The sequence below is a fragment of the Pelodiscus sinensis genome, chromosome 2 (assembly GCF_052426305.1).
Source record: "Pelodiscus sinensis isolate ZL-2025 chromosome 2, ASM5242630v1, whole genome shotgun sequence".
Taxonomy (NCBI): domain Eukaryota; kingdom Metazoa; phylum Chordata; order Testudines; family Trionychidae; genus Pelodiscus; species Pelodiscus sinensis.
In genome coordinates, this window is record NC_143053.1 from 167,325,835 (window position 1) to 167,343,727 (window position 17,893).

General features: G+C 42.2%; 1 protein-coding gene across 1 annotated transcript in view; it reads right to left on the bottom strand.

Annotated features, from left to right (window-relative positions):
• The window catches only part of HECW1 (HECT, C2 and WW domain containing E3 ubiquitin protein ligase 1), a 334,425-nt gene that overhangs the window by 38,708 nt on the left and 277,824 nt on the right, over positions 1 to 17,893 (bottom strand). The window contains exon 24 of the mRNA XM_014574083.4: positions 13,920 to 14,072. Coding sequence (XP_014429569.1) covers positions 13,920 to 14,072 — 153 coding nt within the window. The remainder of the gene's footprint in view (positions 1 to 13,919; positions 14,073 to 17,893) is intronic.

The following is a 17,893-nucleotide window of genomic DNA, read 5'->3' on the forward strand; positions in this document are numbered from 1 at the left end:
CCAAGGAGGTTGTGGAATCTCCATCTCTGGAGATATTTAAGAGTAGATTAGATAAATGTCTATCAGGGATGGTCTAGTCAGTACTTGGTCCTGCCAGGAGGGCAGGGGACTAGACTCGATGTCCTCTCGAAGTCCCTTCCAGTCCTAGTATTCTATGATTCTATGATCTGATGAGAATTTCATAGCAGTGCTTAAATTAGAGCTGACTATAACATAGCTTAAGCTGCACTTCATATGGTCTTATCCTTTTACACTGCTGCCAAAGAACCCATTTTCATCCACAGACCACATTTGTTATGCGTCAAAAGTGTCTGACTGTTTATTTGCAGACTCATTTTAAACTTCATCTAAAAAAAGTTGAATAAAGGGAGTTACACTCAAGAAGAGGCCATGAGAGCCACAGGCCTTCTATAATATACTTTAGACAACAGTACTGTGAGAGAAGGATACTCAGCAGACATAACCAGATTGGTATTATTTTCATAACAGTAAGGCAAAGATATCTGGGGAAAGTGGAATACTGGAAATAAAGAATGTTACAACACCTACGATTTTATCATGAATGTCGCAATATTTAGTGTTTTACTTGAAGCCACAGCTCTTGGAGACAAGTGGTTAGGAACAATTCTCAGCTTTCGTTTAAAAAAAAAGTTGCTCACTTTAAGAATGTGGAGAAAAGGGACCTAACTGCACCCAAATGTCCCATACAACAGAAAGGAAATGAAAAGAATGGAAGAAGTATTATATGCATATACATTTCTTGGTTTATAAATCAATTTTGAACACCGAGGCTTGGTAATACCGTGCAGAAGGACTATAGAAGGCATGCCAGAGGGATGGGGGAGGGAAGGCCAGTTTCAAGCTGTTCTTTTCCCCACATAACTCCAAGCTGCCCCTGGAGCAGTGGTTTGTGGGCCACCATCCACTTTCTACTGCAAAAATTAAATTGGTACTGGCCCAACATTCTATATTTAAGTTTTATACTAGAATATGAGATCAAAGTGTCTATTTCCTACAGGCTCTTATACTGACCTCACAAGTTATGCATTAAGCAACATGACTGACATTGTCACATGTTGTTCTTTTCTCTCTTAACTCCTTCCCAGGGGGAGAATCATATGGGCAGTGGAGTGTTTTGTTTGGTAATTATTTTAAAAATATGTATATTCTGTTATGTGTTTATTGGGTAACAAAGTGCTACTGGCAGGGCAAGTTGGATTCTAGGAAGCCCGAATAGATACAAGGAGATCAAATACCTCAAGGAGCTTTATTTATTTTTAAAGAGGGAAATGTATTAAGAAAAAAGTTAAGAAGCAGAGGGGAAAAGGCATTTGCAATCATTTAAATTGACAAAAGACCTACTTTTAGAGCTGAAGAACTCATTACAATAATAGTCCCACAATTATTTTCAAAGTTTTTTTTAAAAGAAATATAAAATCAGTGAGCTACATACTCTCATCTCTAGGAGACAGCAAGGGTGGATTAGTAAGTCATTGTTACATTTCATGTAGGGTGACCATGTTTCCCAAAGGGAAAACAGGACACTATGTGGGGCTAGCGCTTCACCCGCCACTGCATGAGGCTAGCCCTCCCTCTTCTCCTGTGTGGGGTTGGCATAGCTGTTTGCTTGAGTCCTGCTCACCTTCACTCCCCATTGCCTAAGCCCTACCTTCCCCCTGCACGGGGCTGGTGTTGTTGCTTACCCCCTGACATGTTCCTTCACACCCCATTTTTGACAAGAGTGAGCATTTGTCCCACCTGCTCTTGCCAACTGGCTGGGGCTGGAGCAGGGGAAAGGGAGGCTTGGGCAGCACGCTGCTCCTACTTATCCCCATGAGAGACCATGGGGGAGGGGGATGCTTGCACCGTTCCTGCATAGGGGCCTGAGATTTCAGGATTAAAAGTCTCAGAGGGGTAGCCATGTTAGTCTGTAACTAAAAAAACTTAAAAACCAACAATGGTCCTGTAGCATCTTAGGCTACGTCTACACTGCAGAGTTATTTCGGAATAAGCTATTCCGGAATAGTTATTCCAAAATAGCTTATTTCAAAATAGCACATCTGCACTGCAGGGAAGCCTCAAAATTAATCTGAGGCAGGCTTCCCTAATGTAGGCATGCTATCTTGATTTAGAGCCCCAGGAGGAATAACTTACAATGGCCCTGGTGAGAGGCTATTTCAAAATATCGGTAAGTGGAGCATCTAAACATGGCTTATTTTGAAATAGCTATTTCGGAATAGGCATTATTCTTCATAGAATGAGGTTTACTGAAGTTGGAATAAGCCATCTGTTATTTCAAAATTATTTCACAATAACAGAATTGCTGTGTAGACACTCACAAAGTTAATTCGGAATAACGGCCATTATTCTGAAATAACTTTGCTGTGTAGACACACCTTTAGAGACTAACCAAAAAATATATATAGATAGTATCATGAGTTTTTATGGGCACAACCCACTTCTTCAGATGACTTATGAAGAAATCTTATTTGTCATCTGAAGAAGTGGATTGTACCCACGAAAGCCCATGATATTATCTATATATTTTTGATTAGTCTCTAAGGTGCTATAGGACCATTGTTGTTTTTTAAGGATTTCAGAAGTGGGCCATCTAATGCCTTGGGTAATTTTTAGAGGAACTCCTCCTTACAGATGCAAGCCTGCCAGCACCCAGCCAGCAGACCCTGCACCTGGCACGGATCAAGCCACCCACCCGATGCCCCCCAGCCCTCCCCCTCTTCCTGGGACCAGGTTGGCGGCTCCCGGGAGCTTGCCCGGGACCGCAAGAGGCGGGCACCCGCCTGGGCTAGTGCGGACATCGTGGACCTCGTCCACGACCTCCGCACTAGGCACAGGAAAGTGGCCGTCTCGGGCAGGAGAGCTGCCAGCCTGGCCACCCAGGAGCAGGTGTGCATGAAAATCAAGGGGGTCCACTGAGACCCCCGACCCTGAGCCCTGAGCTTACAATGGCCGTACTGGGTCAGACCAAAGGTCCATCTAGCCCAGTAGCCTGTCTGCCAACAGCGGCCAACCCTAGGGACCCTGGAGGGGATGGACCGAAGACAGTGACGAAGCCATTTGTCTCGTGCCATCCCTCTCCAGCCTTCCACAAACCTTGGGCAGGGACACCACTCCTACCCCCTGGCTAATACCACTCCATGGACCCAACCTCCATGACTTGATCTCACTTCCCTTTAAACTCTGTTCTAGTTCTAGCCTTCACAACCTCCTGCAGCAAGGAGTTCTACAGGTTGACTCTTTGCTTTGTGAAGAACAACTTTCTGTTACTAGTTTGAAGCCTGCTACCCATTCCTTTCCTTTGGTGTCCTCTAGTCCTTCTTTATGGGAACTAATGAAGAACTTTTCTGTATGCACCCTCTCCACCCAACTCCTGCTTTTAGAGACCTCTATTCTGTCCGCCCTCCGTCTCCTCTTTTCTAAGCTGAAAAGTCCCAGTCTCTTTAGCCTCTCTTCATATGGGACCTGTTCCCAACCCCTGATCATTTTAGTTGCCCTCCCCTCTCCCAGCCTCTCTCTTCCCCTCTCCCACCTCCTTTTCCCAGTCTCCCTCAGTTTTGTTCAATAAAGACAGATTCCATTTTTGAACACAATTGTCCTTTATTTTGTACATCAAGAAGAGGGGCTAGGGACAGGTAAGTGGAAGGAGGTGAGGGAGGAATGGGGTACACGCCCCCGATGGGGAGGACTGGGCTGGCTCTGCGGGCTTCTGGGGGTGGAAGCTCTCCCACAATTGCCCCTCTCCCCAGATGGCAGCCTGCGGCAAGTGCAGCCAGTCTGATGGCCGAGTGCTGTGATGTGCCCAGTGTGGGTACTTCGGGCACTCCAAGCCAGGACTACTTTGCAAGTGGGGCACCCCTGAGAACTGTCTGTCCGGGGTGGGATTCGGGACCCTTTAAGCACAGCCCTTGGCTAGCCTGAGACAGCATCTCCACGCTCTAAGTCCTCCTCTGATGCCCTGCCGGCACTGCTTCCGGCCATCCTTAAGCCTGGTTCAGGGTCCACTTAATGTGGACATGCTAGTTCGAATTAGCAAAACGCTAATTCGAACTAGTTTTTTAGTCTGGATCCGTTAGTTTGAATTAGCTTAGTTCGAATTAACGTTGTAGTGTAGACGTACCCAGGCTTAGCTTATGCAAAAATAATGAAATAACGCAAACTTCTACTATGCTTCTTCCTTTAGCTTAGTTGTCCCTACCGGGTGTCCCTCAAAAATTGCCTCTGTCCTAACACCTTGACTTTATGGATGAATCTAATGTCTGCAGTAAGATAGCCTCCAAGAGTTCTGTCAAAGGAAGCAAAAGCACATATCCATAAGGAAATCTATTTCAAATTCAGACTTTTAAAGAAAAAGAGCAGTTTAATGAGGAAGGGGACATGGCAAGATATTTTAACAATGACAGTGCAATCTGAAACATAGGTGTTGTTGTTTGGGGTGATAGCATAGTAGGATGTCTCAATGGATGCACATTTTCCAGGAAGCTACTGACAAAGCTCCTATAAAACCTTTACCACAAATCACAGCTACCCTCATGGTGGAATCCTGAGATGGAACGCAGCCAACCCAACAACCTGATTAGAGCCAGACAACATTTTTCTGGTGAACAATAAATCCTCTGAAAAGTGCATTTTTGGGACCCAGAAAATATGCAGATCAGATCAAATTTGGTAAATAGTTTTTGGAAATGTCAAAACATTTTGTTTCAACATTTTAAAATGAACTCTTTTGATATTTTGTTGTGAATTGGCATTCAATTTTGATAAAGCAAATTTAAATAGTCTACATGTTTTGTCTGACCTGAACAAATTTTGGGATTTTTTTTTCCAGTTCTGCACCATACACACACACAAAAAATCAATTATTTGCTCAGCTCAATGCCTGACATTCCTCAGAAATCAGGCCTTTCTTGGACTCAGTGGCGCTGTGTAAAAATTGCAGTCCTTTGGCCTAACAGCTGGGAATCAAGGACACATAGGACAATTCCTTCTAATAACCACAGAAAAGATGCAGAATGAGTTGCAACTGACTTTCTGAATAACTAAAAGTTTCAAAACTAATTTAGTGTATCTGACTTTTTTTACTCTCTTGTCTCCTATAACACAGAGTATATGGTTGCCTGAATTTATGATATACATCATTGTGGACTGATTCAGTATGACATATGATTTTTTATATATATCTCCTGCCCTCCTTCCCCAATAAAAGATCATTTTTGTTCAGAGCATTCTCAACATAAACTTCTGAGAACACTGGGGTTGGAAATCTGCAAACTGTTGAAGGCTTATAAGCAGAATGATTTATGTTTGTTTTTTGTTGCTTCAGTATGTGTTGACACATACCAATCAAAGTCACTCAGAAAAATCTTTATTTAGTCATCTACTAGGCAAGACTCTAAAACCCCAAGCCAATGACTGCACACTTTCCTTTGACTGCTAATGAGTCACTGACATATATATCTAACACTGAAGCCACAATAACTTGACACAATGTATGGCATGTTTGTTCTGGACTGCGTGGGGTGTCAAGCAGTGACAGTAGGCCGCCTGTTTTACAAAAGCAAATAAACACTCATATATTTTTATTTGGAAGTATTTTACTATGGAAGGACCATAATCTGCTTTATTCTGCCCCATCATAAATTCAGCATAACTTCACTGATGTAAATGGAGCCACATTATAAAATGTAAGTTTGATGACAAATAGGTATTTGTCCCTGTTTTATGAAAGTATGTGTCGGTAGTTTCTCCAATGCTAAAAACATAAGGAAAATATAATTCACATACCAACACAAATTCATGCATACACAAAGTATTCAGAATTCTAAATAATAAGACTCAGATACACTCTTTTAGTGTAGTGACACAGCATGACTTTGCTGCCAATTTTTTTGGCCTGATTTTGCACATCTCTGACCATCCACAACTTCTAGCGAAATTACTGATCACTTTTCAGCACCTTGGAAAAATTGCCACTTTGGCTACGATTATGAAGTTTAAACTTTATGACTCCACAGTATTTCACTGTGTATTTTTCTTGAAGCATTTGACAGGATCAATTTCTGGTTTGGCCTCTCTGGTCTGTTCTGCACTAAATACAAATAAATGAGTCTGTTTCAGCTGTCTCAGTCTTTTATTCACACAAGGTGAAATGTATACCTCCCCACAAAAAGCACAAATAAAATGTGCAGAACAATAAGATGGCCAAAAGGAACTACCCACCCACCAGTTACAGGTCAGTTCCACTATTCCAGTCCCTGGGTTGGAATGGGAGAGTAATTGTGGAGATCGGATACAGGAGTGAGGGGGGGAGGGATACCCTGACATCAGCACCTCCTTCTTCTCTCTCTCACACCCTGCACAGCAAGCAGGATGCTCCCAGAGGAACAGCTCCAAGGCAGAGGACAGGATCAGCATGACAGTGGGTGGAGGGGCAGCTGAAGTGCCAGTGCTTGAAAGCATCCTGGCCAAACCGGTCAGGATCACCTGTCAGAGGCTCCAAGATCTACTGGTAGATGCTGATCTACTGGTTGGTGACCACTCTTTTAGACTTTGTCTACCTTATGAGTTTTGCTATAAGAGGCAATGCAAATGAAACACAGATTAGCATTTTCTGAAGCACGAGAAAATGCTAATCCACGCTTCATTTGCATTGCCTCTTGCAGCAAAACTCCTAGGCTATGTCTAGACTACATGGTTTCATCGACGGAGCCATGTAAAATAGTTTATTCGGCATAGTCAAAGAAGCGGGGATTTAAATAATCCCTGCTTCATTAAAATAAAATGGCCTCTGCGCTGTGCCGATGATCTGCTGAAGCCTTTGTCGACCACGCCATATCTAGACTGCTGCGCTGTGCTGGATCGGCGGATCATCGGCACAGCGCGGCGGCCATTTTTATTTTAATGAAGCGGGGATTATTTAAATCCCCGCTTCTTTGACTATGCCGAATAAACTATTTTACATGGCTCTGTCGATGGAGACATGAAGTCTAGACATAACAATAGTGTAGCCGTAGCCCTAGGCTACGTCTTCACTGCAGTGTTCTCGAGCAAGAAGTCTGTAGCACTCGTTTTTTGGCACAAAGGCTTCTTACGCAAGACCACGTCCACACATCAAAGCACCTCGCTTTTGCCAGGCTCTTTTGCGCAAGAGAGCCTCTACACTACTGGACACTCTTGCGCAAGAAAGCTCTGATGGCCATTCATAGAATGGCCATCAGAACACCTGTGCTTTTTTCCTCTGGAGCGTCTACATTTGCCTTCTTGTGCAATAGCTGTAATGCTAAAAGCAGTTATGACTCAGAAAAGGAGGTTTACCTAGGACGGAAAAAGCCCACTGTTCTGCCGTTTAACTGCCCATTTAATAGTGCTAGAGCTCATTTGAGGTGTGGACGCTCCCCAAGTTTTTGCGCAAAAACAGCTGTTTTTGTGCAAAAACCTTGTAGTGTAGATGTAGCCCTAGTGTTTAGCAATATCACCAATGTATGCCTTCCAAAGACTCTGGAAAATTCTTTTAGTAAAAGTGGGAATTAAAACCAAGCATTCTTTGAGGCTTTCCCAGGGCTCGAGCTGCAGCCAGGGTAGGCTATGTAGAGGCACCTTGTTCTGGGGCTGCACCACGGCCTGGCTCCAAAAGAATGTATTTTCCCTTCTTTGCTTTATAATTCTCATTGAATCTTTCTGTGTATATCCATTCCTCCTCACCATTAATATATAATTAACAAGGTGTACCAACAGCATTACTATGTGTAAATCAGTCATTCCTCAACCTTAAATGGGAAATAAATATTTATTTCAATATAGGTTGGACCTCCCTGGTCCAGCACCCTCAGGACCTGACCAGTCTCGAAGGAGGGAATTTGCCAGACCAGGGAAAGATGGCTCTTCTGCTGGACAGCAGATCACCAGGCTCCATGGCCAGCCCTAGGTCTGCTGGGGCTATGTGGCCAGCTTGGGTCCAAGGACTCTCTGGTCCAGCAACATCCATAGTTCTTCTGGACCACAGATGGTGCTGGATCAGAGAGGTTCAATCTGTACATTAGGACATAGGAGAGATCATAGTAGAGAATTAACATGGCACTTCAGTAATACAAACTTCTCAGACAGTGGAATTGCCCTATAAGATAGCTGTGACTGCATATTTATTTTAATAGTATGTAATTTGTGTCCAGTAATATTTACAATATTTTATTAACATGCTTGAAATTTTATAATTAATTATTAAAATGTATAAGGTAATGTAGCCTAAAATACTATGGATTCCTATAGTCTCTTTCATCTGAGAATTTCACAGCACTTTACAATATTAATTAACTTGATATCTGACAGTTAGGTACTGTTACCTGTATTCTGTAGCTGGAAACTGAGGAAGAGCTAGGATACAGCTTACATTTTCAAAAGAGATTAGTTGTTTTGGATATCTGAGATATTTTAAAGGGGCCTGATTTTCAGAGTGAAGGTTCATCACTATTTGAAAATCATGTCTCTTCAAGTTGTCTTCAATTGGTCACCCAAAATCCTTCATCATTTTGGAAAACAAAGACCCACAAGACCTGTTCAAGTTAATCAGTGGCAAGGACAGAATAGAATACATCTGATTCCCAGCCTCAAACCCTCTTAGGTCCTTTTTAATATGCTTTGTATCTTAAGACAATTTGTCACATGCTTGTCAAACAGTTTAATAAAAACCAATCCCCTCTCCCCACCTCCCTGGACTGAGTGTAGGGGAAGAAGGAGAGAGTTAAGGTTGTTAGTTCTTATTGGATTTATAAAATTGTGTCTCTGGCAGGTAGGATACTAGTAGCAATGAATTGCCAGGTCTCATCCTAATCCTTTGTTAATCAATGTAACAAGGAGACAAGGAGAACCTCCCCCCCCCCCCCACATCCCATACTGCTTAACATCCTTGGCAGTCTCTGATCAAAAGAAATCCAGGGCTGGACTAGAAGGGGTGTAGCAAGTGAAAGGGAAAGTAAACTGGTACAGATGTGTGGAGAAACTTGCTCAGAGCTACTGAGCCTGACTCTTAGTGCTCATTCAAATGGATACATCCACGGAAAAATTCAAAAAAGAAAAGGAAGAGACATTGGATCAGACCATGAGCTGGTGTAAATGCATCTATCTTCATTCAAGCCAATGCAGCTAGGTGAATTTACAGCAGCTCAAGACTTAGCCCTCTGTGTTTAAAACCATAACCACTTCCATATGGTCCATCTTAAATTAAATGCACAGAGGTTGTTCACAGCACTTAGATTAGCAATGGGCAATCTAGGTTAGTGAGTGAGTGAGATTTCTTTCAGATATCTTTTCTTTCCATAGGTGTAATTTTTAAACATGAGTATGTGTGATATCGCTTAGTTTTGTGCATACAACATTTACATGAGATCTGGAAAAAAAAGTCTTATTCAGTGAAAGCTTGTAGGAAAAATATTAAATCTCATTTTCTCCTTACATGAGAAATATTTTCCAGTCTAGGTCTCTATTTTCATTTGGCATACACATGACGACTCTGTGCTTTGATGTGCTCCTTCTGGATTTGGAATGTTGTTTACACAAGGAACAAGGCATAAAATAAGCCATTACTGGGGGCAGAACTCAACATTTTTGGCTGGGAGAGAAAATGTGGATTTCTCAATTCCCTCAGCGTGGACAACAGCTAATATTTTCTTATATGGGCTTGCAATATTTCCTAAATGAAAAGGGGGCCCAAGAATAGATTCCACGTGAATGATAAACTGTTTGTACTACTGAAAGTCTGCCATGAATATGGCAAAAGGCTCAAGGATACCCTAAACCTGAAGCAATCTATGATTGTGTAATTCTTGTGACTAACCTAAAATTTTCAAAGTTTAAAAAAAGACTCCAGTATTAATACTTTATACTTTTCCAGTGACTGAAATCTGAGGCTCTCAAATCACTTTATATATATCAGTGAGTTAGGCATTTCACAAGACATTTGGAAGCTAAAGGAATATTATTGGTCTTAGATCTTATTGTAAGGTCAGGGGCATAGGAAACCCTCAGATACATTTTACCAATGGGACTTCAATGGGAGCCAAATTAGCACAATGTGGAGAGCTTTAAAAAGTCTCACCCCTCATACACAAACAACCAAAGGCAGGTTTATAACCTATCCCCAGATACATGAGTCTGTATACCCTCAATGGATTAATTTCATTTTTTGGACTTTAAATCCTGGGTCCAAATTCTGCCTCAGATGGCTTTAGAGAACTACCAGTCATATCCCAGGATACTACCAGTATCCCAGGATACTCAAGGAGCTGATAGAGGAGGTATCTGAGCCTTTAGCTATGATCTTTGAAAAGTCATGGCAGACAGGGGAGATTCCATAAGACTGGAAAAGGGCAAATATTGTGCCCATCTATAAAAAGGGGAATAAGAACAACCCAGGAAACTATAGACCAGTCAGTTTAACGTCTGTCCCAGGGAAGATAATGGAGCAGGTAATTAAGGAAATCCTATGCAAACACTTGGAAGGTAATAAAGTGATAGGGAATAGCCAGCATGGGTTTGTGAAGAACAAGTCATGCCAAACTAATCTGATAGCTTTCTTTGATAAGATAATGAGCCTTGTGGATAAGGGAGAAGCGGTGGATGTCATATACCTAGACTTTAGTAAGGCATTTGATACGGTCTCGCATGATATTCTTATTGATAAACTAGGCAAATATAACTTAGATAGGGCCACGATAAGGTGGGTGCATAATTCACTGGATAACCATAGTCAGAGAGTTGTCGTTAACGGTTCTAAATCCTTCTGGAAAGGGATAACAAGTGGAGTTCCTCAAGGGTCTGTTTTGGGACCCGTACTGTTCAATATCTTCATCAATGATGTAGATATTGGGATAGAGAGTACGCTTATTAAGTTTGCAGATGATACCAAACTGGGTGGGGTTGCGACTTCTTTGGAGGATAGGGACATAATTCAAAATGACCTTAGCAAGTTAGAGAAATGGTCAGAGGTAAACAGGATGAGGTTTAATAAAGAGAAATGCAAAGTGCTCCACTTAGGAAGGAACAATCAGTTCCATACATACAAGATGGGAAGCGACTGTCTAGGAAGGAGCATGGCGGAAAGGGATCTAGGGGTCATAGTGGACCACAAGTTGAATATGAGTCAACAGTGTGATGCTGTTGCAAAAAAAGCAAATATGATTCTAGGTTGTATCAACAGGTGTGTTGTAAGCAAAACTCGTGAAGTCATTCTGCCGCTCTACTCTGCACTAGTTAGGCCTCAGCTGGAGTACTGTGTCCAGTTCTGGGCGCCACATTTCAAGAAAGATGTGGAGAAATTGGAAAGGGTACAGAGAAGAGCGACAAGAATGATTAAAGGTCTAGAGAACATGACCTATGAAGCCAGGCTTCATGAACTGGGCTTGTTTAGTTTGGAAAAAAGAAGATTAAGGGGGGACATGATAGCGGTTTTCAAATATCTAAAAGGGTGTCACAAGGAGGAAGGAGAAAATTTGTTCCTCTTGGTTTCTGAGGACAGGACAAGGAGTATTGGGCTTAAAGTGCAGCAGGGGAGGTTTAGATTGGACATTAGGAAAAAATTCCTAACTGTCAGGGTGGTGAAATATTGGAATAAATTGCCAAGGGAGGTGGTGGAATCTCCCTCTCTGGAGATATTTAAGAACAGGTTAGATAGACATCTGTCAGGGATGGTGTAGGTGGAGCTTGGTCCTGCCTTGAGGGCGGGGGGCTGGACTCGATGACCTCTTGAGGTCCCTTCCAGTCCTATTATTCTATTATTCTATGATATAGTCAACTGGAGTTGCATGTTTTTATATGAGGTAAAATATTGTCTTTATATTAATAGCCATCTACTAATCAGTATGCATAGCAAGAGAAAATATATCTGGACACTAAAAGCCAGCTATGAAATCGATCAGGCTGATTATGAAATTTTGACCTCAGCGAATTATATCAACAAAAGTTCAAGTGCTGTCACTGAACAACTACACTCTTATTTATTTTTCCCTTGGCTCATGCACACCTCCCATATTTTGGTTTACATTCCTTTCACTGCTCACAAGGCCCTCCCTTTGCAGTGACTGATTCATCCTTCTGACCAATGATGTCTAGATATAATACCGAGACAGACATATATTTTCTGTACACAAAGAGCAACCAAGCACTTTCATTCCACATTAACCCCATTTTGGTACGATAACAACAAAATGAGAGAGAAGAAAAGTAGGAGAGAGCACAAAGTGTCTCTTCTCTCTAGCAGGCTGTATTGTACCACCTGTGAGGAGAAAATGGCTGCTAAGCTCTTCTCTTAGAAAGAATTTTTAGACATTGGAAAGGTGCATAGAAACCAAAATGCATTCCTTTCGTAACTGCAGCCACTGAACTCTGGAGCTCATTTAGATGTGCCTGAAAAGCAGATGGAGGATTTAGCATTGCTGCCATTAAAAACTAGGCCATACAATGGATGACTGTATCTTACACAGGACTGCAGAGCAATAAGGAAGCATTGCAATATCTAAATTGACCCGTGATTGAGAATGATGGTGGGGAGGAATTCTGATATGCGTACTGCAGATTACAAATCATTGAGCCCATCGTACTCAACTTCATGGGAGTGATTATGTATCAAACATTTATTTCAGACATGGCTCCTATATTCCAGGCACATGTATTCTCCATCTACTGCAACCACACACAGATCCCAAATGGAACAGTTTACTGACATGAGACTTCCTACTCCCACTCTAACTTAATGAGAAGGAAGAAGTGTTTCCTAGAACAGATGAGCATATGGAACTCACAAGTTGAATGAGCTATGTATTATACTCTGCTAAAAAAAAAAAACCTTCTGATGTGAGTCTACTGAAATTCCCTCAACGAAGAAAATCATTGGTAAGAATAACCGATATGTCAATATTTTACTACCATGATGAAATCCCAACAAGTGCTTCTGTTCATAGGAAACAAAGCTCGGAATTAGCAGCCTACAGTACAGTGCACCACATCTCAAATTATTAAGAGATAATTTAGCAGAGACTAAACTGAGAAGATCAGAATTATATCTGTAAAGACACAGGTGAAGCAGCACACAGATTTTCAACCTGCACGTTGTAGGTGAGGAGAGCCCATACTTGCTGGCAGTGCTTTTTTGTGACGGTACTGTATGCAGTACCGGCACGTCCAGTCAGAGCTCAACAACTTTTCTCCCGGAGTACCGGCACCTTTTTTTTTTTTACTGGTCCCATCACATAAAAACTGAGCTATTTCAGAGGCTACAACATTAAATAGGGCTAAAGTGGGCTGTTCAGGTACAACCTACAGTAAGGGGCATCATCAGACACTCCACCCCAGCAGGAGCTCCTGGAGGCATTGTGCCACAGGCAGGCAGGGACAGCACAAATATTACTCTTTGACAAGAAGCAATATGGCAGTGTCCAGGTAGCTAGCTGGCACTGGGCGGGCAGAGCCACAGTCATGCAATTCCCAGGCCTCTCTGGGCTTGCTGAGTTCTTACATTCAAGTGACTTGAAGGACAGAAGTTGGACCTGACCTCTGCACAGGGATATGAAGACAGCAGGATAAAGAAAAGCATTTGAATCGTCTTGCCCCACTGCAACTTCTGCACTCACATAGAGATGGGCACAAATAATGTGTTAGCATCAGAACATCCATTTCAGTAAAAGGCCTGATAATGTCTCCTCTCTTCAGATCCTATCATTTAATCTACACGCAGACACTCCCTCTTTCTCTTCCTGCTCCATTTCACTCCTCCACCCCATCCGACAATAGCAGAAATGGGATTTACATACAACCTGATGTAAACTGACAGCATTTGAAACACACATAACCTTCATTATGTGGATCCAGCTGAACTGTTTCATTCTGCTTAACATTTGGACAGCAGATCTTACCATTCAAGGTGGTTTTCCACAAACGCAGACATGGGGCTGATCTGTACAGTGTAAGTGTCGTTGGCTGAATACTCAAACAAGCCATAGTAAGGATTGAAGAGCTCCTGAGACAGAAGGAAGAAGAACTCTCGGGAGGGACCGCTGTAGTCCAAGCTGGAAAGGAAATTCAGATAAAATAAGTCTCATTCTTAGTTGTGTGCATTTCATGCTTTGAATCTGCACTGATTAATGTCTTACTTGCAGATAATAATTTCTTATATATTTGCTGATGCTAACCCTCCTCTGCTAATACTATATTTTCATTTTAGGAAGAGACCTCAGCAAGCCATGATGCATATGCTGCATCATTCCCCTAGTGGCATTCCTGGAAAGTATCATGACTGACACATCCTATTTCCCCTTTGTCTCAGGCAGTAATAATTTGCTACTGTACAGCATCCTTTATCTCAGTTGGGCAGCAGGTGAAGCAAGGCTTCTTACATTTCCTTAATCTGTAGGGAGATATAAGCAGGTTTGCTGCACTGGTTTAATTCTGAACACAGATTCATGGTCAGTGGAGCTACACGGGAGAGCAAAAGAGGGTTCTTGCTCCCTGCATGCGTATGCAATCTGAAGTATATTCCAGTCCCAAAGAATCAAACATTGGGTACTTTCTTACAGTGCATGGTTGTGATCCCTCAAGACAAGGATGAACAAGACTAGTTCCTAACACAACTCTCAATCCTATAGGCTGATGTGGTGATTTTTCACTTGGTACACATGTGCTCTGTAGTTTTTTTGCTATTTCCCAGTTTATTTAGTACCTTGGGAAGGACATTTATTTTAAACTGAATCTTGCTGTCTGGGTTTATGACTTTTCTCTTTTTTTAAACTCTCCTTTTATATCAAACCATTTTCAATTATCTCAACTATTTAAAAATGTGTCACAAACGCATTAATCCTAACCTGGATATATTTATTAAAAACAGACTATCCTGCAATAAGGTTAGGCAGCTTTTATACAATTCTGGTATAGCAAGTAATGAGAACCTCCATACAGTAATAAGAAAGAATCACTTGCAGTCACAAATCACTTACTGCCAAAATGGTTTCTGAGACAGGCATTACTTTTTATATTTAACAAATTCAAAGGAGGTGGAAAATTCTGCAGCTCGGTCAGACTGCTCTATAATGAGGCTGAAGTTATAGTAGCATAATTGCAAGTGGCTGTATGTCTAACTCATTCAGTTTGGAAGGAGGCATGAGGCAATTTTGCACACTTTCAGTGCTACATTTTGATGTGGCCCTTTAACTTCTAGCTGACTCTTAAGTTAGCAATCAGATTAAAGCCATAGAAATGAAGGACACTGGAGCAGATTAATCACTGGTGTAACTCCACTGAACTCAATTGAATTACACTAGATAAAATCTGACTTAATTAATATAAATAGATGGGTGTAGTTTTGTTAGAGCTGGTGGAAGGGGGTATCTGCCTGCTTCTCTAAAATCCCTCACAGAAGGCCCTGCAATGAAGGCTTCTCGGAGATATATTAATTCAACACATTCTCTTCACAGCAGTGCTGCCCAATATCTGATTTGTGCTGGCTCCCCCTATGTCAGTGGTCCCCAACCTGCCGATTGCGATCAAGTGGCTGATCACGGTATCTCTAAGGGTGTGTCTAGACTACATGGCTCCGTCGACGGAGCCATGTAAATTAGTTTATTCGGCATAGTCAATGAAGCAGGGATTTAAATAATTCCTGCTTCATTAAAATAAACGTGGACGCCGTGCTGTGTTGACGATCAGCTGATCCGGCACAGCGCGTCAGTCTAGATGTGGCATGGTTGACAAAGGCTTCCCTCTAAGGCACATGCCTATGTGGCATGTACAAAAAATGTGAAGCCTGCCCACCTCCTTTGCAGTGCTGCGCAGCTGCACTCACCTTTGTGCTGGACCTGGAAGGTGAATGGTGTGGCGTTCCTGTGGCTGGGACCGTACGTCGAGTGGGTATGGGGATGTGCCCAGCCCGGGGCTGTGCTGGGGGACTGCTGTTAGGGCAACTGTTCTGGCGGCCAGGGCTGCTCCAGCTGCTGCTGAGGCTGAGGTCACATTGTGGGGGTTGCTGCTGCCGAGGGTAAAGGCCACATGGTGGGCGGGCAGCTGCTGCTGCCGAGGGTAAAGGCCACATGGTGGGTGGGCAGCTGCTGCTGCCGGGGTTTGTGGCTGTGTGGTGGGCAGGCAGGTTGCTACTGCTGGGGGTTGGAGTTGTGGGTGGGTGGATTGCTGCTGCTGGGGACTGGGGCAGCAGCCGCATGGCTGGGGTGTTTGCTGTTACACTTATTCTGTACTGGGGAGGGCAATCCTTATTCCACTGTGCTCCTGATGGCCTCAGGGCTTTCCCTGAGTTCCACCAGCACAAACACTGCTTCTATCCCCATTGCTAGAGATGCACCACCGTCTCCTCCGCCCCACCATTGCTCAGCCAAAGAGCACAGCATGAGAAAGTTCAGAGGCAGAAAATCTTTATGGATAATCAATGCCCGGTCACCATTTGTTACCATTGTGAAATCTCTATTGTAAATGTGGACATGACTAGAGAGAGGTACTTTTCAAAATATAAAACCTTTAGCATTGTAACAAGATACAGTATATAAATAAGAACATCTTAGTTTTCATTTCAACAATTTTTAAAGGACAATCTGAACCTATTTATAGATACAATTAACACAGCTTTTTCTGGCAGATAATGTGCAGTCACAGGTGTCACACTGATACTTGGTGAATAGAGGACAAAATGTATAATGATATATCCTTGATTTTAGATTCATAAGGCATAAATTAAAAATAGACTGTTTATTCTACATTTTCTTAGGGGGAGATCTTGGGTTGCTCTTAAATTCAAAAAGTGGTCTTGTGCTGAAAAAGGTTGGAGACCACTGCCATATGTCCTGCAGATTGCCAAGAACATGGGTCATTGAGGGCACTTTGCACCACTGCTCACCTCCTCAACAGAGACCTTCCACGTTAGGATGCCTCCAGCAGGATCTTCACAGGCATTAAACAGAATAAAGCACAAAAGAATTTGGCCTCAGATGTAAATGAATTAGATTTTTATGATTTGCAGGATATTATGCCAAACCCAGTAGAAGTTATTGGAAATTAAGGGAAAATAGCAAGTAAAGTTAAAGAACTGGGCCATTGTTAGCATGAGAACCATTCTCCAGATGAGTAACGGAGACAAAGGAAAGGCTAATGATTCACCTTTGGTCACATGGTAAGGTGGCAGCAGAATTAGGGACGGAACTTGCTATACCAGAACTTCTCTTATAAATCTCAGTGACACAATCCATTTTCACAAATTAAGTAGTTAATAAAGTCCATAATATCAACAACACTAAAAATAACCCTCTCTCTGACTCAATTTCTACTTTATCTAGCAGGTCTCCAGATGAATTCAGCTCTTGAGAACCTTTTACTTGCTCTGTTATCTTAGCAAATTTAATCTGATGTGATTGCTGCGTACTTTGCCATCTGCCCCAACATTTTTGGAGCTGAAACGGTATCTTTTTTATATCTCTAAATCCTTTCTGTGTTTCTATTAAGAGCTTGTGCATACAATAGAATTAAAACAGGATTCTAAGACATCCTTATTTGAAACACTGGAGAGATTCAAAATTTCTTTCTTTAATTAAAGTTTGGGGATGAAACCTCACGAAGAGCATAACTGTTGACGTGACAAGTGGCAGTGGGTGACATTAGCAAGGTTTGTTTTGGATAAAAAAACAAAAGCCCGGCTATTTACTGTAATCTCATCTGTACTACCAAAACTTCTTGTATTTGCAAGATCAGTCAGGAAGTCTCACAAGCAGAGTTTGACAGATTTCCAGTACTTTCTGCCTCTGGCTGACAGTAACAATGGCTCTTCTAATAGAATTTATGCTTCTCACTTCATCTAGGGCAAGTGAGGAAAACACTTTTTCCAACGACAACAAAG